Here is a 24117-nt window from a genome sequence, read left to right on the forward strand (position 1 = left end):
TAAACTGCAATTTTCAAGTTCTTGGATCACAATTAACAGACCCGTGGCAATAATGAAAGCTGCAAAAGATGCTGTTCCTTCTTTTATTTCAGATATTCTTAAGAGCATCTGGAAGACTTACATCAATGACCTCAATTTTAACCTGTTTGGACTAGTCTAGTGTGACGGAAAAAACGTTACAAGTGATATTCCAGCCCAAAATCTACATGGAAAAAGTTTTTCTTCTTAAAATAGTGCTGCACTCTTTTGGCTGTAACACTTCTCACGCTACTAAATTAGAATTCGCAAGTCTTCTGCAGGATTCCTAATGGGATCAAAGATTAGAAACATCTTTGAAGTTTGTCTTCCTTTGCTCCATTGTTAATACATACCTGCACTAATCCACCATGGATCTCCTCAACTAATCAGTCACTCTGCCTCCCAAAACGGACAGTGTACAGGCTTTTTCCAAATTCCCATTTGTTTGTGTTCATTATCCACACTTCATTTTGCAAGAGCATACCATTTTGTCAATTGATTTTTCACGTTCTATAACAAGGACAGTTTTGTTTTCTGAAAGCTTTTGGTCTAAATGTGATTTGCCAGTAATATTTACAGTACTTATTGGTCCTGTTTATTGCTGGTAAGGCAACTGGATTGAACTCTGTGTGTGACAAATTCACAACATTTTATTTTTGACTACAGCTATTAATAATACGATTGCAAGGAGATCATCTCAGTCTCACTTTTTAAATTTGGTCCTTGTTGAAAGAGATCAAAGAAACACTGAACCTCAAGCTTATTTGCTTCTTGTTTAGGAAAACAAGCTAACAGCCTCGCTGACACTAAGTTAAGATCACACAAGGGAAAACATAATTTAAAAAAATCCTTTCAAAATTTACATAACGCAAAACTGTGACACAAGTATTTTTCTTTGTCTCACTGTGACTCAAAGTTGGCTCCTAACTACCATATCAAACTTCTTGTATCTTTAAATTAATACTTATTTTTGAAAAAAAAGTTATATTTGGAAGAAAGCCTATTACTATAGAGTCTGTAATGATTTTTGTCACTGACAGTAATTGGTTCAGTCAGGCAACTGTTTGATTTACTTAAAGATTTCAAAGCCAGAATGCCTCACTGTGCTCACTGGCTTCAACCTCACAGACAATACAAAACGCAGAACTGAACCAGAAGCAATATGTGGTGCTTTTTGAAGATGTATCTTTGTGGAGTTGAGTGCGTCTAGATTACCACAGGCTTGAATTTCAGAAAGCCCAAAATCTGCAGATGAAGTCAATGGAATACTCCAGTGATAAGCCCCATGGCTAGACATCCAGAATTAACCCTTTTAAAATATTGATTTATAAACTGAAATGAAATGCATGAGAGGGACATGGTGAAGCAGAAAGTTTCTCAAAAGTCCTGCAAGGTCGTACTTCATTAGTGGCAGACTATGAAGATTTTAACTGTGATTCCATTAGAAGGCAAGGGGGAAAAAAAGAAAAAAAAATAGAAAAAGAAAAGAAAAAAGAAAAAGAGAAACAGATGAGCTCTCATTTCTTCAAAGCTTTATTCCTTAATTTTTCTCTGGGCTAAATTAAAAGATTAATCCATTTCAATGAATACCCACAGGGTTCACTTCTAAACGAGTATTTCCCCCCTCAACAGATAGAATAGGAAGATTAGAGTATGAAAAGGAGACGATTTATAGAGAGTTTTCTGGTCTTCAGAGGGGTTTTAATTTGGATGTGACAGACATGTTCCAGCTGCTGCTTGTCTTCATATTTTCAAAAGGACATTTTAAGTGCCACCGTTCCAAGTGCTGAGTGTCCCCAGAAAGATGAGAGTTGTGCTTGTGCCTGTTACTGGCTCTGGACTGACTGAGGGTTTTCCCCAGACTGTAAAATTCACACTCCACCATCAGCTCTCTCTCACGCCTCTCTCACATCGCTATCAGTGGGGATACCCTTCAGGATCACTGAAGACTAGACTTTTTAGAAAATGTGATATAAAGATTGAAAAAGAAAAGTAGTTATTTTAGAAATGGCTTCACTGCTTTCTTTGTATCCTTCTAACAACTTAATGAAGTTCATCAAAATGCAATAAATAAAGTAGTCATGATCTCCTATTGACCAGGGAAGCACAAAATCAGCCATAGGACATATTTAAAATAAAAAAGGCATTGATGAAACCTCCCAGTGTAGAGGCACCAAGCAGGCTGCCACAGTTCACGAGACTGATCACTGAACCAACATCTTCCCACAGAGTTAAAGAACAGAGAAACCTTGGGTGTCTGTAATGGGAATAATCTAATCCTGGGGCAGTGCACTGCCTTCTCCAGTGAAACTGGTGTCTGGCAGCCTGGTGTGCAAGTGGTTTGAACTACTTTTTAGTCTCTGCAGATTAAACACTAAGAGTTGCCGTGACTAAATTAGGTGCACATAATCAGTCAAATAATCCTGTGTGGAAATGGGCCAGGAAAGAGGATTTGTCACTATCTGTTTCTTCCTTGTCCCCGTTACCCAATACATGCGCAAACATTTGTACTCTCCCACCCCATTTTACGGAGAGGAAAGTGAGGTGGATATTCAAGCCACTTTTAAAAAACCAGACAGAGATAAGTGCCAAAAACTGGAACTAGAGCTGCCAGGTCTGAGCCAGGACAATTTTAGAACACAGACACAGAATCTCCCAGACCGGACTTCTTACACTAAAACCGCAGATTGTATATGGCACTTTATAACAATAACAAACATGATGATTAAGCACTCGAGTTGAGCTGGCATGAGAGCTTGGCAAAATTCTTTCAACAGTTCTTTGCTCATAAAAAGCAAGCTTTGCAGAATTCAGAGTTTCATGGATTTCTTCAGTTTTGACAAAATTAACCTCAGCAAATCTGAAACCCCTTTAAATATTTCAGGTTGGCATCTTCATATAAAAGTAATTCTGCATTTCCAAACCAGCTTGATCTTCCTGCCTTTACTTATTCACTACAAGGGGTGGTGAAGATCCTCCCAGTGTGGAACTGCTCCCCTCTGCTGTGTGTTCTGATGGGCAGGGGAAGAGGTAACAATGGAGATAGCAAAAACATTATCTAAACTTGTAAAATATTATCACATTTAAAATATTACTGCAAGCACCATATCTAAAACCCCCTGAAATTAATAGACAACTTATACAACTTATACTTCAGTACTGTTGTTGTAATCTCTGCCATCAGAGAAACCTCTCAGCCTACACCCCCAAGCCATTCTTTGAATGTTTTTTCCCCCATCATTAGGAACTAGAGTATGAAAAGTAAATGCTGCTTAGTAAAGGCAGCTAAAATGTCTTATAGCCCTTGCTCTTCCTGGCTGGCATACTGCACTTTTCCAGATGCTTCACCCCACAAAGCTGAGAATGTTAATACTGTTCTATTTCAGTCCTATTCACAGTGAAAAGGTGGCATAAAGTGATTCTTCTGTCAAGGCATTAATATCAGAACAAGGTCAGAAGGGAAAAAACCCCTGAATTTATCATGTAGAAAACGGAAAAGAAAATCAGTCATAGAAATATGATTGGAATTAATTTTCATGCAGTGAATTCTTTGTATTTACATAACATGTATTTAAGAACAACTGTTATACCTGTCTACCATGAGACAATTTTGAACGTTCTACCCATTTTGGAGAAAATTAGGCATCTATTCAAGGCTCCTGTGCTCACTTTAATTTCCTCATTTCTCCACCCACCTGAATCTGACACTTTGACATTTTTGCTTGTTAGAATGGAAATTCAACATTTAGCAAGGCCAGGCAATACAAGGTTAAAAACCAGTGGGAAATATATATATTGAAGAAAGGATCATGGAGGCTTACATCAATAAAGCATGCAGTTTCATTTTTCTATAATTTTTAACAAAACAATAGCTGTCGTGAGATACTAAGACAAGTTTTGAAATATTCATCACCATTTTCTTGTTCAGTCTCAAAATAAATTGCTTCAGCATTCAGAGCTGTGGGTAGGTACTGAATAGCATTATGTCTTTTAGTCTAGCACGTCAACGGAGAAGAATTGCCTCTAACACCGTGCTATTGTTCTATTTAAAGAATCTTAAGCAACAGGGATTTCATCACTTCACTTGGAAGATTATTTAAGAGACGAGTAGACCTTATGAATATGAAGTATTTCCCCATATTACACCGACATTCTTCCATTTCCTGAACTCATAGCAATTAGCATACCTTAACTCATTCTAAACAATCCACCCTTCTTCCAGTCCTCCACACATCAAATTCTTCCACAGTGCCTGACAAACTCTTTCCCACATGGTACTTACAGCATGTTGGAGTCTATTCTGATGACGTACATGAAGCTAATTATGTGAGCAGGACATTCAGCTGATCACTCAGATACAAGCAATTGAGAGAACTCTAAGCCCCTCAAACCAGTAAAACACAAGGTACAATCCGAGCATCATGTTACCTCACTGCAGAATCACAAGATAATACTGGGAACCACATCCCACAACTGTGGGCCTTTGGTGGATGCTGTGAACCTCGCATGCAAATTTTATTGGGGCAAACACAGGGAAAGCTTCCACACAGGGCATTTAAAATTCCAAGGGAAAATACACAGTTAGGTACTCTGTTATAAGTTGTTTAGATTGGAAGTTTTTCTTTATGTTTACACAATTGTTTCTCTCCCCTCCAAATCATAGTGGCTTCAACCTTAACACGACTTTCTGGTCATTCACTTTTTCTCATATTTTACAGAATACATTCACACTCCTTAGACTAAATATCTCAATTTTCAATTCTAGTCAATTTAGACCGTAAACAAGAAAAAAGTTTCTAGACATACAAAACCCCCTTTTTCTAAATAAAGAATAATGGTTTAAAATATCAGACATTTTTGAAAACCTCAAAAGTACACCAGAGATGGGGCTAAGTTTACCTCGCTGCACTGTGGTATAGAGCTGCCCTGATGTGGGAAACCATGGGATGGGAGGTGTGGAAGTGGCAGGGGGAGCTGCAGGCTCCACACTTAGTGCAGAGGAACATTAGTAGCAACAAGGAATGGACACACCACAGCTCTTCACCTCCATTGCTACAACGACCTCTCACTGCCTCCACTTTTCTGAGTCGTTTGATTCAACCACAACTGCCCTTGTCATCCATATTGAATGAAGAGATCACCACCTTGAACTGTTTAACAATTTTATCTTGAGCAGGGCAGCACAGACAGTAGTGATCCATGGTGAGCTCCCTTGATCCACCCTAGAACCCAGCTTTGAAATGGAGTGGTCTTTGGCTCCTGACATTGCACCCCACCTTCTTCAGCAAGGTGAGAAGCTGCCTCATGTGCCACCATCATCATGAATGAGCTTTGCAGACCCCGGCTTCCCTGTGAGCAAACCACAAATTACATCTAGGCACCAAGAAGTGGATTTTTAATGGCCAAAACAGACTAGTGACCCTGAATTGCAGGTCAGTTCCCTACCACAGGAGCTGGTGAGATGTTGAGAAGTTTGGTTACCAGAGCTGCCCCTTCAGTCTCAACACAAAATTGGGCAGGACTTCATAGGAGCAGAGCCCCATTATGACTGATCCTGAGTAGCAGCTGGTGGCAAGACTGTCACAGTTGGCGTGTTATTGGTAAACAGCAGCCTGGCTTATACCCATCCTGGGATGCAACTCCAGGAAAGACCTGAGGACAAGCAGACAAGTGCTGAGCAGTCTGTCCTGTCTCACCATGAGAAAAGAGTACAGTCCCACTGCTTCAAATCCATTTAATCGAATCAATCTGAATATACACAGTATCTCCAGAAAGTCAACCACGAAGCACAGCACAGGCTCTGTGCGCATCCAGGCTTACTGCTTTCAGAGGGGTCACAGGAAGGGGGGAAGTCTGGTGAAGAACAAAGCTGCCACATCACAGCTCCATTAACAAACTTCCCCTCAACACAAACATCACGTCTCCTTACTCTAAACAAGTGGGGTTTTACTCCCTAGGCAGAGACACTCATTGGGACTTCTGAAAAGAAATCTGTTTGGGAAGGACTAGCACCACAAGTCATCTGGCAGAGGAGAGAAAAGCAAGAACAGGGTCTCACCAGGGCCCCTTAAAGAATCACTGTTTATCCTAAAACACTCTGTCCCTAAAATAAACCAGTGTTTTCCTCTCACCTAGCCATAGTCATTGGCTTTCTAGTAACCTACAATATGTCATGATTTTGAAATGAGCCCCTCAATTTACAACAGTAGCAGCTCCTCTATTTATAACAAATGCACACTTGTAAGATGTTATCAACTACTTCTGTCTCCCTTACACACAGAGAAGCTGCTTAAATACAAAATTGTGTTATGTGTGTTTGAAGACTTCTAAAGCCAGATAATTTTGTATTTTCTACCCTACCGAGCTAGGAAATTAACAGTAAAACTTTTTCCTGCCCTCTAGGAAACCTGATTTAGTCAAAGACATGATCGCAGGTAGTAGCTACAGAATCAGCTATTTATTTAATTTAAATAAACCATTCTTCCAGCAGGTAGTGAAGGGAAGAAATAATATGTCATGCTAAGATTCCTGAGCCAGTACTTCTCCCCTAAATCCCTTCTGTGCATGTTGAAGTGCACTGCTGCTCTGTGTTAAATAAGCTGCAGTAGAATGGAAAGCAACTAATTTGTGCTCCCTGGGTGCTGGGCAACTAATTTAACTCTTGCTGGCACACAGACAATAAATAGAAAAAGATGGTACAGTTTCATACAGATAACATTTCCGTGAAAGTTAATAAAAAACAAGTAAGGAAACATTTTTTCTTCCTGCCTATCTGCCCCATGAACAGTTGTGTTGCCTTTAATCCAAAGGAAGCTGGTGACGTTAGGTGTCACCTTGTGTGATGACTTACCAAGACCTGGCACCCTAAACACCAGATGTGCCCTCACCTGCTTGGCAACACACCTTCTCCTTCTGTCACCCTTATCCAAGAGGAAGCACTATCCTTTTGGAACTAAAGAAAAGTAAAAAACTTCTGGGCTGGACAGCTGTGCGTGTCACAGGAGCCACATGAGAGAGGTGACCCTTGGGAGGGGCTCATTCTTTTGCTCTCACATGGAGGTGGAGAGAAACTAGACAACATCTTAGATGAGTTACCTAACTTGACAGCAAGAGCAAAGTTATAGGTGCTGTTTTTCATCAGGTGATGGGCTGAGCTCATCTCTAGATGAATTCGTACAAGCAGAACACTTCCCCTGGGTAATTTTCATACCCATCAAAACTGATCTTGTAATATGCACAAGCTGGTCACAACATCCTGATCCCAACATTAAAGAGCACTACCATCTTTAGCTGAGTCAGATGAAACCAAATGCTTCCACGTCCTGCCAGTGATTGGAATATGGTTTCAGTTTTTATGGGCCTAATGTACAAAGATAATATAAAAGTACACCAGAATATATAAATGAAATCAACTTCTTTTAAGAAGACTGAAGAATCAGATGTAACTTCCTGTGCCTGAGATTACTAAAGTTTCTTCCACAGTTTTTTTAATAGAAATTAATTGACTTAAATTCGACAGCTTGGAGCACATTGCTTTTTTATTTGTATGAACCTGCATACACCCAGTGTGTTCAAGGATAGTGCTGTACCTACAGATGTCATTTCATTCAGATTCCCACCTGAAACTGCTAAACAACAATATTATTTGCAGAAATGTAGTTTAGATCTAATCAGGTATCAGGTAATTCTGTCCCTACCACAGGTTTTATGTAACTAAAGACTAAAAGATTATAACGCCAGATAAGAGAAAAAGTTTTCCAAAGGCGTAAATATAGGGTAAAAGCACAAAGCAAAAGAGGTTGACTAACCATAAAGTAAAGCTTATTAGGAAATAACCAAAAATGAGTGATCAGTCCCACAGTAAAACAAGCTACAAGCATGTTTGGGGTGGGGGCATTGGAAAAGTTAAAAGCCCCTGCTGACATTAGTCTTTTGCATTTCAATCACCCCATGTAAAGGGGAAAATCTTTAGGGTTTTGAACAATATTAATTGTATTTATTTTAATTAATTTCAAATTAGTATTAACAGTGAAAGACTTAGGAGCCTGCAGCATCTTGTCTCCTCTGCTGCCTCATATCACCTGGTGGCCCTGTCTGCACCCCTCCTGGGCTGATACCACTTGCTTTGATATTGACACAGTTCAGGCTCAATCCAGTCTTCAGAGAAAAATGGGCATCAAAATCCCTCAAACCCCCTTTCTGCTCTGAGCCCAGGGCGTGCACACATTTCCCAAGGACTGCACAATCCAGTGGACATTATATTGTACTTAATAAAATTAACAGCCTTTACAGAAAATAGGATTTGGAATGAAATTTCTGCCATGGGATCATTCAAAGTCTGGTAGATGTACTACCATATCAGCCCTGATCCCTTTCATGTCACTGGCATTATTTGCTCTATTTTCTAAACTAAGTTTATTATACTGAATATTAAGAAGCAGAAGAAAAGTAGATGAGAAAAACTGTTATCTCCTATTTTTGATAATATTTTTCCCATTCTGCATTGGCTGCCATTTACTTACCAAACATAGTTCACTCTGTTTATTTACTATTTCAGCTTGTAAGAAGAGATGTTCCAGGTAAAAACAAAATACAACAAAGAATGCCTCAGGTTCACTCTTAATGGGATTTTCTCTGTAGCAGGGGAAAAATCCCCTTCACATTCAGCCCCTATTCATCTGTTATAATTAATACTTTAAATAGTTGATAGAATTTAGTAATTGTTTATTAATATTTAATAAATATTAATTTTTTTAAAAAAATTCACTGGGAAATCAAGATACCAAACCAAAGTCAGTGGCACAAAACAGATTAGTGAGTACTGAACAGGTTTCATTAGTCCTAAATTAGATAGAAACTCCAGTTTGGACAATCCTGGAACACACCTGTTTAATATCCCTCCAGAAAGAAGGGCACTTGGGACTTACGGTTAGTTGTCCTGCTCTGGTCACTCTGAGCACTGTCGTTTGACTGGTTGCTGGAGACAGAGGACACACTTGAGCTCCTGACAAAACCAAATGCGGCCAGCTTAGCTGCTGGCAGCCGTGAATAGCCTGGGGGACGAAGTCCAGATGGGCAGGGCTTTGGGAGATTTGATTTTGCAGCACTTGGACATGATCCTTTCTTAAGATCAACTGAAAGAAGGAAAAAGAAATAAATTTTTGTTAAACGAACTAAACTGGAAGACACTGACCATTACCTCTATCTCCCAGCTATATAAAGGCAGTATTAAGCAATACTTGAAGTGTTAAGAAATACTTGAATACAAGTTTTAATGGCTGATCAAACTGCAGTGATGTCGTATTGTTTGCTGCACTGAAAAGACAAAGCTTAGTGGAAAAACTGCAGGTCACAATCGTTTTTAAAAGGTGAAATATGCCAAGTACCCATGAGGCATAACTCAAACTTCCAGCAAAGTAACATTGTTCAACGCTGCTAAGAATTTCTTTTAATGTTATCATCTTCAATGCTGTATCACTTTCTAATTTTACATTTATTATGTGCCAATTAAAAAAAAAAAATTCACGGAGACAAACACGCCACGCATAACCTCCAATTTTGGAAGCTATTGTAGACCAGCAACAATCTTCTTCAAGGACACAGGACTTCTTTGTATTTCATCAAAGAAAACACCTTTGAAGTTTTTCTTTCAAATTCCACTAAAAGAAAATGCCCTTTTCTTGCACCAAGCCTGGGAATAGGGACATGACCTGTAAAGTCCTACTTTTTTAACATACCACTGGCCATTTCCACCGGTGGACTTCTCCTTGCTAAGCCATCAGCCCGTGTGAGTGAGATGAACCAAGCCTCAGACAACTGCCAGTAGTAGGTGTGTAGCACCTGAAGTTAGGCCACAAGAGCGGCTCAGCTGTGCTGTCTGCCTGCGGTTACTAACCCCCCGTCTGTCTTCAGCTTCTGCCCTAACCTGTATTCTGCTGCTCTTGCTCAGGCAAACTTTTCCAGGCAAATACACAACATAGTTTCACAAATGTTCCTCTTTTTCTTCTCAGGCCAAAGGTCCGTGATCATGGCAGTCTTGCTTTCAGGGCCAAGGATTAAAGATTAGAGTTTGCTTTTGGTTGAAAGGTCTGGATACCAATTGACTCCAGACCTCAAGTATACATACATTTGGACAGAGCTTTTCTTCCTAGATTTGAGAATACCAGATTCCTGTTCCTTGTGGAATCCTGAGCAGCAAAAATACATATATTTTTAAAAAATATTAACAACAGCCTCCAAAAAAAGTAATGCTAGAGTGTTCAATCAGGACCAGTGGGACAGGAGACAAGAAAGCATTAAAAACTATCGACATATTCTGCCAGAAAAGGCCACAAAGTCACCCTTTTTCCATTTTTATTCAGTGACCAGTATTTGTACACTAGCCTGACACAAACTTCAAAGAAAGAAGTGAACATTTGTAATATAAAGAAAAATACAAATTAACTGCACAGTAAGAATATGGTCATATTATTACAGTATTTAATTCTTTTGTAAACTATGTAGGTCACAGCCTTATTAATTTTAATGAAGCATTTCACTTTGAGAAGACTTTAGAAAAAACAAGGCTAACTCCTTTGAGCAGAAAAACGTTATGGGGATTTTGAAAGATACTTGTGTACCTCATCACAATACTAATGCTAAGCTTTGTTTAACATATCTAAGCCTTTCCTTTTGAAATAGAAATATGTGTAACACCAAGCTAAAAAGAGTTTTATGTTCTCCTATAAAACACATTCCTGTAAAGACATTAAAAAATGCTCCTGGTAAAATGAATAAAACAATTTACGTACTCTAGGCTCTTAAAAATTTTTTGTACCCGTTTTTCCCAGGTTGAGCCCTTTATTAAGACTCAAGGAGATGGAAGTCTGCAGCACCTTTGCCAGCCCAGAGGAATACATGCTGGGCAGAGTAACCCAAATTAAAGTAACGAATACCTACAGCAAGTAATAAAAGATGCTAAAATCCTCATTCACTTTTCTGTCACCACAGAGGCAATTTTGGACTATGATCCTGAATTTGGCTTCATTTGGATACCGTGAAGAGGGGCTCCAAGGTAGCCACGGGTTCCAGGTGCAGGTGAAGGGCAGAGCAGGCACATTAGCACAGAGAAGAGATAAGCAGTGGTGCTCACCATCAGTTTATTGCCAGGTTTGTGCAGCATTGCTTTGACAGTGGTCTACTACAGCTGATTTATCGCTGTCTGCAAAGCACCCAGACTCCTTCCAAAGCCAGGACTGCCTCCCTACTCACTGCAAAATATTCCAGGTGCTGAATCAGTGACTGCACCAAGTCCAGGCACCCTTCAAATCTGAAGCTGAGACAAGTATTCATGGTAAGCAGCTGCAGTGCAAGGAAACTGCCCAGGTCAGCGGCAGCAGGGAGAAGGTATGGGGCTGTCTCTCGTGGGTTTTACAGGTTTCCAAAAAATGCACTTGGATTACATAAGATGAGATTTCTTTTTCTTAAGAATCTCTGAAAATTGAGGGGGCGGGAGAGATATTTCCATTTTACAGCAACAAACTATAAATATCACACACAGACTTCCTGCAACAAAATAGGGGAAATTCCAGTGGGGCAGTGGGATAAAGTTAGAAATGGCTTTATTTAAAAAACATTTCAGATGTGCTTGCCCTAGGGCAGTGTGCTTCACCTGAGACTCCCAGATCCCCAGCTCAGCCACAGGGATGCCCACAGCAAGTCCCCAGACTGACTTTTCTCTGCAGTCCATGACCCACCAAGCTGTCACTGAAGAAGAAGAATTTCCTTAAAACCAAAACAGTTTTGGTGACAAACTGCCCAGCCATCTTCACCTTTTCTTCAAAGTCATTCTTCCAGACTTGAGCAGGGGATTTAGTGTTTTTTTCTCACACTTCTGTGTGTGTTTCTAGTTTATTACTTCTATTCAAATTCCCCCTGAACTAACAATATTTTGCATCTTGAACTCATCATCATCCTTAAATTATTTTTCACCTTCTTTGTAATCCAGTTCTTCTGTACCATGAGGACCTGGGGGCAGGACATTATCCTCATTAGGGATGCATTCAAATCCTTAAAGCGAAGTAATTTTGTGCCTTCTTTCTCATTAAAATACATGAGACATGAGTCTATTGTATATACTTTCTGTTCTAAACACCATCAAGTTTTCTTGTGCATATTTTTTGCTTTATTTTGGTTCTTAAAAGTATAGAAGTACTCCTTCAAGCAAGGTCTGGGAGTTCAATACAAAAGTTATTTTAATGAGCAGCTTTTATTTTAATAAAAATCTGCCAAAATAAGCTTAAAAATCTTTCCAGTTTTCTAACTGCCTGAAGCTAATTATAGAATTAAGTATTGTTGTCTGTATGCACTCAAGTGATTTTCTATGACACTTCAAGCTGTTCCCATCCAGAAACATAAAAACATTTTGAGGTAGGGACTGATTGACACAAACTAGATGTGCCTGAGGAGACTTAATAGAAGTCTGAACTTCACTTCTTATGCATCCCCACTGCACAAGAATTGCATCTTCATGCATGGGTAAGAAGCAACTTTCATGTAACTTCTCTGTGAAATCTGAAATATGTTTTAACTGAAATGAATAAAAAATTAAAGAAATGAGTTATACAGATGTGTTCTTATGAAAAAGAGTAGCAGTTCAAGACTTCAAAACTCCCTAATTCAGGGATCCTTGGCAAGTCTTTGTTATCTGGCAATAGGGTTTTCGGGTTATCTTTGATCTCCCTTTTAAAAATTTTTTTTACCAGCATTTCTGTAAAAACTTTCATCATTAAATGTCATTTTCTCTCACATTCTGATGCTCTGAACATCTCTATTCTCATTTCATGTTGGGGAATCCGGGGTAAAGAACTTGCCTCCAGTGTCACTGCATCAGTCAGAGACAATACAAGACTGCTGAGTTAACCCAGCTCATAGTTAACCCAAACACTGGTATCTTTGCAGATTAAAAACAAATCACACAAGTGAGAAACCTGTTCTGTTGCCTCTACTTTTGTGGTTTCCCTCTATAGACGTAACAACTTCTCTCTGAACAAGAACTGAGGAAAGGGGCTTTAAAAGAGAGGCTTTAACGATTACACCTAAACAGCAGTGAGCAGGTTGTGCCCAGCTGCTCCGAAGGTCTCTCATCCAAATACTGTCAAGCCTGGGACAGTTCAGTTCCAAAGGCCAAACAGTTGTCACTGCTGAACAGTGATTAATTTCTGATGGGTCAGTCCACCATCATATGGTAGTAAATGCTCATCTCCTCATGATTCAGATTTAAAAGCACCAAAAAACTGCTCTGTGCCTTCCCAGCTCCCAGGCAAAACAAGGCTGCTTAGCACATTCTCAACACCCCAAGAACTCATCATCTCACAATTCATTCAAGCTGCAAATGTCCACGTTCACTTGGCAGCTAATGTGAAAAGCAGCAGCATCCCTCAAAAACTTGCAGTACAGGAATCATCCGTGCGTGAGTCTCACTCATTTCATTTTCCACTGACAGCCCAGAGCAGCCAGAACAATTCTCTGCACTGAAGCGTCATCTCATCTGCCCAGCTGCTGCTCACTGGCTGCTCAGAAGGGCTGTGGATGTCCAGCCAGAGACAACACTTGGCTCTCACAGGAAGGAGGCAGAGTAGGAAGTATTTGCCTGCTCCTACACCCAGGTTGTTCTGCATACTGTTCATATGAATGACAGCTTGGTACAACTGTCATATAGACAACACTTCTTTTATGATGGGCTTTAGTTCCTTGAAGATGCAGTAACTGGAGCAGAGAGGTGGCAGATGGCTGTGTCCCAAGTATGATGACAATACCCTTAAGAAAAACTCATGAGGAAGTGTGTGCGTCCCTTTGAAAACTAATTTTTTTTTTTTTTTTATGAAATACAGTCAGATTGCTCTCTCAAAGAAAACAGAGTGCCAACTGGAAACTCAGCAGATTAGGAGAACAGAGAATATTTTCCTCTCTGAACTATTCCCTTGTACCCTCTTCCCTTAAACAGTTAAGAACCTTGCCAGTTCAAATCCAAGTACCTCAGACTGCAAGTACAGACAGAGCTGGGGTAGCAGTAAGGCAACATTTCAGCAAGTGACCTCAAAACCTCTTTTCTATCATCAAATCTCATTTACATGTTCAATTAATATGTCATTGTTAGGTTGTTTATTCTCAGGAATAATAAAGCTTTCCTACTGGGAGAAAGCTGTAGACATATTGTGGCATTCAAGATGAAATACATTATACATATGCAAAGACTCAAATGTATATATCTGTGTCTGTCTGTGTAATGAGAAATATTGCTGTCCTGGTTTATGGGTAAATTCTATCTTTAATGAAAGCTGACTTGCTTAGAAATGAGAGAAATGAGAAGAGCAGCTAGACCCTTGGGACTGACAAGTTTAATACAGAGAGTTGATAAGGAAGTAACATTTCATTAACTCACTCTTTGAGAAAAAAATACCCTAAACACTACTGAAAAATGTAGAATTAAGTTAAATTAATGAGCACAATTAAAGTTTTAATGATGAGATCTCTGTTATACTTTTCAAAATCAGACATTAATTCCATCAAAATAATCAGCTACCAAACGCAAATCCTAACACATTTGCTTCAAGAAGTCTTTATAACCAAGGAAAACATATTAATATTTTACATGTTATAGACACAGTATATGTCAATGCTTGTTTTGAATTACAAGTTTCCCATAGAAAAAGCAGAGTCTATTTACATAAAATAAACAAACATTAAGCTTTCAGAGACTGTATGGCACCTATATCATCATTCAAAGACTTCCTATTTTACCTGCTTTGCAGAACCCTTTTTCTTACAGTCAGGCTGCTTGTTTGACCCATCTGAGGCAAAGCACCACCGAAGGAGCAGCACTGCTTAATAAGGAATTTGCAGCCCATGCCACCACATGTCCTATATCCTACTGATGAAGAAGGATCACTGGTCCAACCACGCTTTAAGCATCACACCTAGAGATCACACTTGAGGGAACACCCATCATTATTTTACTTTCTACCTAGCATGACTTAAAACTAACAAAGCCCCTAATGTTCTTGTACTACTTGCAGTCCATCACAGCAGTTCAGGGATTTAATTATCAATTACTTCAGAGTCAGTTTTATGAGGATTAGTATTATACATGGGCCAAGCCACTCAGTTTATCAGTGCTGCTTAACCAGACTGCTGTATTATGAATGGTATGGCAAAGGGGAATAAAATCCTCATTATGAGGCACTGCTGCTGTCCTCGATACCACGGCGACTTCAGTCTAAAAGCCTCCACAGTACCTCACACTTTGTCACAGGGTAGCAACTGGCTGGATCCTTCTGTTCCCATTACCTCAGGGCAGGACTGGTATCACTAGGATTGGAAACTGGATTAAAAGCTCAGGATCAAGCTGCAAGAGATGCCGATTAGCAACCCTGAAGGCAGGCCTGGTATCTTTGAGAGAAATATACCCCTTACTCCCTAGCTTCTTTTGCTGCTGTTACCCAAGCTCTCACACCCCACAACACCCGTGAGCAAGTCTTACTGGCTCTGCATTCAGGATGCTGACCATATGTTCATGCATGTCATCTGCTCGTGTTTGCAAATATGACTTTATCAAAGCTGTGCTTAATCCTGTTTTTCAAACAGTGCAGCAAAGCAATGATGCAGATCAAATATACTGCAAATAATAGTACAGCTAACAGCCAAATTAAGGGAAAGTGGTTGAAAATGGTGTTGGGTACTTTAACACAGATGGCTTAAAGGTGCCTGACCCTACTATGAGCCCCTCTAATTAACACCCCAACAGCTCTGGCATGCCAGGGGTTGCTGTCGCATCCATCCCCTCCATGGCAACCAGCAACCCATCTCTGGTCTGCATGTGTGCTCTGCTGTGGATACAGCAGGAGCAGGAGTCAGTTCTCTGATGCCTCTGCACTCCTGTACCAGTCTTATCCTATCTCCTGTAACATCAGCCTCTTTCATGAGCAATTCATTCTTCTTAAAAGGAAGTTTTAAAGACAAGAAGTCTGGTAAGCTGACCTATGAAGTTATACATTGCTGAGAGAAAGATTAGGTCATTTGAGACATGCAAGAAAAAAGGCTTTGGTCAAGGAAAAGGTGATTATAGACAATCTTGGATGGATAATTGGGAAATAAAATACCAAAAAAAATGAATGTAAAGAAATGAACATAAGATATCAGAAGTACACGAAAGATAAGTAAGGGGAGGTATTGAACCAAAAGAGAGCAATGAAAATCACTTTGCAACAGAGTAAGGTGTTGCAGAAAAATTAAACACATTCTTCATCTTGCAAGGAAAATGGAAGGTGATATGCCAGAAGTGAAAACAATGTGTCCTGGGGTGGGCAGTGAAAAACTAGAGACATTAGCAACCTCTCCAGAACAAGTCTCGTGTAATGTAAAATCCATAAAAACAGTTCAGAGCCCAAAGACCAGATGAGATACACTTTGGGGCCCTGAAAGAGATGACAGATTATTGGACTACCATGAGTTATCTTTAATACCCTTTTTGAAACAGCAAGGAAGGAACAGACTAGAGAGAAACATGCAAAATAACAGCTGTAGGAAGGAAACTATGGAGAGCTGAAAAATTTTATGAATTAAATTTGACCTCCAAAGCAGACAAGGTCCAAAAAATAATCAGTGATTTAAAAAATATATAATTTTTAAAAAATTTTAAAATAACAAAAAAACCCCTGAGAAATATGAAAACTTTAAGAAATACAGCTTTAGTGGAATAGAATCACAGTAACAGCTGGTGCAATTTACTTATGTACACTTCTCATGCACTAGCATTTTTAAAGGCAGTATTACAGACAAAAAATGGGACTGATAAGCTGATCCTGTTTAGATTTTAGAATGTCACATAACATAGGAAGACGAGGTCCTATATGGATTAGAAGTGGCTAAGGAGAAGTCATGTCTGCTAGCATCAGTAGTGCAGGATAATGTGGGCAATGGATGGGTGATGGATGAATATAAATGGAGGCAATGTTCATTTCTGAGGATCAGAAAAGACCATTTATTGGGTAATAGGTCCTGTTTGCATTTTCTCTCGTACCTATCTCCCAAACTGGTTGCTGTTACACAAGGGCTTACCCTACTCATATCCTGAACTCACAGGCTCTTACAGTTTTATTTAACTGGAAATCATGATCCAATTACGCTCTGTGCCTGTATTCCCATGCTCAATGCTGACTGAACTCAAGTCACAGGGCTGAAATGGTATTTACTACCCAGGCTGCAATCTTGGGGTGTCTCAGAAGCCACATACAGCTTCGTCAGCTTCTGCTAATGGCATCAGCACAGATAAACTCCAGATGCAGGGTCAGATAGCAAAGGATACTGGCAAGAGGCACTGTGTTACAGAGAAGCTTGATTTTCTGATAAACCCCAAATCCTGTCAACCTGTATTACTGACTGAGACTGTCCTCTCACGGTAAAGTCAAGATGCACTGGTGCATTTCCATTCTAAATTTTTCTAAATTTCTCCTGCTTCTTAGTACAGATAAATGGATGCTGGGGAGACACAGTAATAGTTTTCAAATACCTGCACAGAGGAAAACACCCCACAACCACTCCAGATGAAAGAGGAAACAAATTGTAACAAAGGCGATTAGGCAAAAGGCTTGGGAACACTTTTAACCGGAAAAAAGGTAATGCATTGGAGCAGTCCTGCTTTCAGAGGCTCCAAGATCTCATACTGAAGATTTTTATAAATAGTTTTTCATGAACAGGTTAAATAAGCATACACCAGAAGAAATCCCATCCTGGGGCAAGAGGAGGCATCATATGACCTTAAGTCATTCATTAACTTTAGCTCTTACGACTATTTTTAAAAATCTCTGCAGACTTCTAGTCTGTTAAACAGCTGCTACATTTCACTCTGGCAATGACTGATTTTCAGTTTTCTCTGAACTTGCCGGTTTAAATGTGCATTGTTAAAACCTCCATGCTTTTCCAGGCTACCAAGGAGTGTCCTGTAGAAGTAATTATTGTCTCTTTCTTGTGGCACCATACACTTCTCCTTCCAGCTCTTCTTGTGCTTTTCCATCCCCTGTAATTCTGCCCAGGGTCATGCTGAGCTGGGCAATAGCTGGAAGAAAGAGGTATTAGAAGTGTTGTCTCCAAAGAGGTGTATATCAGGCCTTTAGAGAATCAAGATCTCTGTTGGCACATTTGAACACTGCCCAGGTTTTCAGAGCACAACATGGTGGGGAATGTCAAATCCAGACTGAAGGGTGGGGTCTTTGTGATGGAAGAAAATGTCCCATTATCTTCCCAGAACAAAACCAGAGAATTTCAGGCATTTACAAGGCAGAGGAAGATAAAAAGGTGAAAAATGAGAATTATTATTGAAAACTATTCTCTTTCTTTGGCAATGACCTGCTAAACAACCTTTGCACAAGTCCCAGACTCCCTAGTCAGCCTTGCTGCAGGATAAAAAGACACACCTCAAAGAGTGCTGTTGGAGCTTTGTGGTATCAGGTCAAAATGTTGCTCATTTTGTGATTTTTCTGTCTCAAAAAAAGGTATCTTATTGGTGACTACAGTAAAGGGAAAGGAAAGAAAGTTCATACTTTACCTGAAGCATCAGGATGGTAGAGGCTGGGAGCACTTGTTATTTCTCCTTGCTGATGGAGACAACTACCTGAGGCCCTTTGACTCGCAATGAGAATCCTGCTCTTGGCAGATGGTAACCTGGACACTGCACCCAGTCCTAACTGTGGCTTCAGTATCATGGCAGATCGATAAAAGCTTGGTGGGACCTCATAGTGAGTGTATGGTGGAGGGCAAAATTCCTCTTTCGCAGGCCTTTCCGCAACCTACAGAAAAATCATCAACACCGACATTATGCAATAAATCAATAAACCCGGACAATAATGGAGCTCCAAATTATGTATAAAGGCTAAATTTCCCTCCTTGTGAATCTGGTCTTCAGAGCACTGCAAACTTTCAGAAAGTTATGGTCTTACTGTATGAATCGCTCTTCAAGAATATGTATATTACACTCTCAATATGCAACTACATCCAAATAAAAAATTGATGCCTTCCCCATCAGAAAACAGACAAATAGAAGACCTTCAATTAGTGAAAATGAAGGTACTGTTAAGTTACGAAAGGTTATATTATTTACAGAGGTAGATACACCAAGAGAGTGTGTAAGTGGAATTTTTATTATAAGATATTTAAAATACTCTTACCAGAACACAATTCTGGGAGAAGGTGGTTTTAACTTAGATAGCTAAAAATAAAGCTGGAGATGTTTTAAGTACATTTTATCAGAGAAGTTGTACTGCCAAATAATTTCTGTGAGAAAAAAAACAACCCCCAGTATGTTCTCACTGCAAAATGTTCACTGCAATCTGTGCCCCTCTAGTTCCTGGAAAGAGACCTGGTTGTGGAGGTGAGCACACTTCTCTAACTTATATTTTCAGAGGCCTGCTGAATATTCCAAATCAGAGCTATAAAATCCATCTGGCCACGTGAATTGGAGAAAAAAACCTATCAGATCTGCAAATGTAAAACATTTACTATTTGTCACAAATAGATGCTGCTTTGTGAAAATCAGTGACAAATCTCTCAGTATTTTAATGGGTGTTTACTGTAAGGACAGCAGAATAAGTCCCAAGCTGGAAGTGTTTCCAGAAAACTGGCTCACAGCGCTGAACTTGCAGTTGAGGAATGACCTGGTTCTGTGATTCAGCCCTTGCATCTTTGTACACTCAAGCTGGGCTCTGACTCCCACTTTCCTGTGCTGCTTTGTGACTCAGGACAAGAGTGCAGAGTTTTCATCTCTCACATTTGCAAAGAACTGTTTGCTCTTCTGAGTAGAGTCTAACTTCTTCACCATTTTCTTATAAAATGCAGTATCATCACAATGTAGAAAGGACCTATGAATATTTTTTCAGTCACCCCATTTAGGCCATGGGAAAAGGAAAAAAAGCATAGGAAATAGAAAATCTGAACTAAATTTGTTTAAAAATTAATCAAAAAGTGCCACAGGCTACCTAGGAAGAAATGTAACTGCCAATTAATTAACTCTGCTGTAAGTTATGATGCATATAATATGCCAAATCAATTTCTATTTAGCAATTATAAGCATTAGAATATGCACTTCAACATTGGCTATAAAAGCTTTGATCCTAGCTCCTTCAAGAGCTTTAATCCTAATTTAGCAAATCTTTAATATGCTAAGAGACAAGATTGGCCTTAAACTATGAAATATAGAATCTTTGAGGCCTTTGCACAGGAACTAGTGCAACAAACACAGAGCTTTATAATTTTGCCCTATATTTTTTCCTCTGCAGTCCTATTTCCTGCCATTAGATCTTTATGTTTCCTTTTTTATTATACTCCTATGACCTATTTTTACAAGTTAGGATACAGTTTTTTTCTGTATATGTGACTCTCTGCGCATGGACTGCACACGTCCGGCTTCTTACTTTCAACTGCTGGATCTGAGATTGTTTTTTCGGATAAGCCTCAGTTATCTTCTCTTTCCCTGATAAATTTATTTCTATCACATTACACTATGCATACTATTATTTTGTATTTAAATGAAACACCAATGCCACATATTTCAGTACAAGGAAAAGAGAAAATCTTTAAATATAGAAAATATGCATTTTTTTATAAACTGGCTTAGTTTATTCAGATCTTGTTTCACCCCATCTTTTTTTCTTTATTGATACTATGCTAGGACTAGCAGAGAAGGGGAACAAACATGGACACAAAAGCAATCAATCACAAGCATAAAACATCTTCTCAAGCTGAGAAAAGTGAGAAGGACTTAGAATAGAATCTTTTAGATTTTAAAAGACCCCTAAGATAATCAAGTCCAACTGAATTTGCCCAAATATCTCTCAAGAATTAGACACTATTTTTTGAAGATCCCAGTATTAGGGGACATAAACTTGCTATGAAGAGATACTATTTTTTCCTTTCTATTTCCTTGTGAATTTGTGAAGCGTGAAATTCAACTGGTCTCAATAGAATTGTATAAAATTACTGCTATTTTAAAGCTCTTCAGAAAGATATGGATTAATATGATCCCTGTTAGTACCCTGTACTAGATTTTTGTATGGACTATTAGGGAAATGATCTGTTGCAGCCTGTCCACTAAGAAGGTCAGCCCAGAGTTTTTTTCTGTGGGGCTGTCTGCTCATTCCCCACACACCCATTAATGAATTTGTCAGAATGAGCTAGAAAGTCTGCAACAAATACCTTGAGCATACAGAAATTTCCACAGGCTGGGTATTCCCATGCAGAGCTGGCAGCATGGCCAGCAGGTACAGATGCTCAACGCTTTCCTTCGTGTTACTTTGTTTATAACATCATCAAACATCAATGCCTCGAGGAAGAATTTGCTTGTCAAGTGCCTGCTTCAGGCAACTCTTTGGGAAAAGAGTTGGCAACATCAGTTCAGGCAATTCAAATAAGGATTAAGGGGGGAAATTTTTGGTTTGACTATATATAAAACAATTCCCCTACTCCTTTTAACCTCAGCAGGCTTTTTGTTTCAACAGACTTTAGTCCATCCTCTCTGGAGCACAAAGATGTCTGTGCTGGGGGACAGACCCAAAGAGGTGGTTGAATGGGGCAGGCAGAGTCTTGGTGGGGCAGGCAGGAGAGCTGGTTATCAGCAGACCTCCATACAGACCCTCACCAGATCAGGGCTCTTGGCAACAGCCATAAAATAGTGAAAAAGTGGCCAGTGACCACTCTCTGACAGGACACAGACTGTACCTGTACAAGTAAACTCTCACTCTGCAGACCAGGTTGATCCACGCTGGTCCTTGGGAGCAGCCTCTGGGTGAGCATGCTCTGGCAGAGCTGGACCCTGAGCTGGGGAGTGTGCTCCCAGTCCAGCAGTACAGACAACCTTGGCTGAGCCATGTCATTCCACTGTTCAGTTCCCTAGGACAGCTACAGTCTTTGGGTTCCACGATTTGCCCTGTAAGTTCCCACTGAGGCAACTGGGAGCACAAAGTGCCCACAAACACCCACTGGTGCTGACTAGAAGAGGGTGAGGTCCACAATGAGATGGGGAGCCCATGTGGACAGCAGTGACCTGCACTGGACAAGGACTGGTTTTCTTAAGCATTTTGAATGAACCTTGAGAGGTTTTCTTTTCTTTTTTTTTTTTTCTTTTTTTGGTGAAGATGGGCATGAAATATCTGTCTACACACTCTGCCAATGTTCTAAAGAAAAGCACTGGGGGAGCTGCCAATTCCACAGGCAAGGCTGCCCATTCAGCCTTAGCTCAAGTCCGCTATGGACCCAGCCCCTCAGCACAGCAGAACTGCCTTCGTGCTGGAGTTGGGATTTTTGTCTGAGCTGCCTTAAGTGGGCTTTTGCACAGGCAGCTCAAGGAGCCCAGCAGGCTTCTCACTGCACTGAGGCAGCCCTTGAGTCTTTCTCATCAAGTTCTCCAGGCCTTCTCTTGGAGTCTCCTGTCCGAGATGGCACCTTCCTATTTCTTCTAACTCCTGGCACCCAGAGGGAGATTTAATTGTTCCTACCACTTGGCTGAACGATGCTTAGAGATGACAGGTTAGACTCTTAACAGCTATTAACACTGTCACAGCTATATAAGGAGCTACAAAATGCTAATCAAAGCTGTCCAAAGACCATACTGGATGTGTGAAATGGGTCAGTCTGGGACTTTTTTCTCCAACCAAGACAGTGGCCATCATACCAGCGTGTCCTTGTCTCCAAAACCTCTGAGTCTTCAACACTTTCCCTTCAGCACACTGATTTTGATCTATCTCAATGCATCCTAATTGATTTCTTTCAGATTACACACCACTCATCTGCTATGAACCCATACTGTGTACAGCTGCTGTTCTAAGCATCTGTTCACCTCCATGGATTGATCATTTTCCTTTCTCTTGACCCCTATGCAGACAAATCAGGCCCCTTTTTATTCCTCCAGCTGGCAGGACAGCCAGGTTATTTCTTTTAGGGTGGCAGTCCAAGAAAGAAAATTCCACTTTCTGCTATCAGCTCCTGACTCCTGGGCTAATGCAAACTCACAATGCAAACTGCAGTTTGACTTTTTCTTCTCAGCCTCTTCTCCAGTCAATCCAGCTTCTCTGAAGAAGCAGCTTGCTTGCATTCAGATTTTGCCTCACTGAAATACCCATCAAAAGTCATATTTCTTGAAGGAACAGGGGAAGATGCTTTGGATCCTCTCCAGCCCATAGGTGTCCTACTTCTAACCCTAGTCTAGAGAAAACCATGCTGCAGACTTGCCACAACCTGAGTCCTTCTCGTGCTAAAAACAGTCCTCAGCAGAGCACAGAAATCTGTCCTTTGTTCACAGAGATGTGTCTGCTGATCCTGCCTGATTATCTGAACCCCAACTGTCATAGTCACCTGTGGTCTTCAGAGGGTCATGCCACCCTGTAAACAGTCAAACAGCCAGTGCACAGTCTGAGTCATTTTGGCTTTCATTTCCATTGCCATGCATTAAACACTAATGTCCTAGTAGTTTCCCCTCACAAGGCAATTGTGAAGATATACTAATGATGGCTGGAATAGACAAGCTTTCAAAGACTTTAGTAATTCATTCTCTGGACATAAAATATAAGAGACAGAGCTGGAAACTGGAGTTAGAGGGAAAAGGACAGCAGGCACTGTTCTTTCTGTGTTTGTGATGAGAAATAACTATAATCCTTGCTCACTTCAGTAAGTTTTTGGTTAATATGCCCTAAGGGTCAATCTACACTGACACACAGTATCTTAATTTGTATTTGGTATTTGCCAGATTTTGACTGCCAACACTGTCACTAAATTTGTTGTTTTAATGCTGTTCCTTGGATCAATACTGTATGTAGAATGAGGAAGGCAATAAAATAATACCACAAAACAGAGAGCAAAAAAACATATCCTTTTTTTAAAAGACTCATTCAAATAAAACTATTTGTGTTATTTTCAGTGTTTATATGAAAAGCTTGGTTGTTGAACTACCACAGGTCCCAAGCAGTGGATGCAAGAGCACATGACAGACACGAATGTAGCTTGCTCTTCCCTGTCCTTTCTCCACCTACCAAGCAAGCTCATGTTCCTCCACTGTGCTGACCTGCCAGCAGGGAT

General features: G+C 40.1%; 1 protein-coding gene across 2 annotated transcripts in view; it reads right to left on the reverse strand.

The window, feature by feature from the left end:
- The window catches only part of MTUS2 (microtubule associated scaffold protein 2), a 276732-nt gene that overhangs the window by 146193 nt on the left and 106422 nt on the right, over window positions 1-24117 (reverse strand). For both annotated transcript variants that reach the window (XM_069012620.1, XM_069012610.1), the window contains 2 exons: window positions 18602-18842; window positions 8946-9152 (listed from right to left, as the gene is read on the reverse strand). In XM_069012620.1, coding sequence (XP_068868721.1) covers window positions 8946-9152; window positions 18602-18842 — 448 coding nt within the window. The remainder of the gene's footprint in view (window positions 1-8945; window positions 9153-18601; window positions 18843-24117) is intronic.

The sequence above is a fragment of the Aphelocoma coerulescens genome, chromosome 1 (assembly GCF_041296385.1).
Source record: "Aphelocoma coerulescens isolate FSJ_1873_10779 chromosome 1, UR_Acoe_1.0, whole genome shotgun sequence".
NCBI classification, from domain to species: Eukaryota; Metazoa; Chordata; class Aves; order Passeriformes; family Corvidae; genus Aphelocoma; species Aphelocoma coerulescens.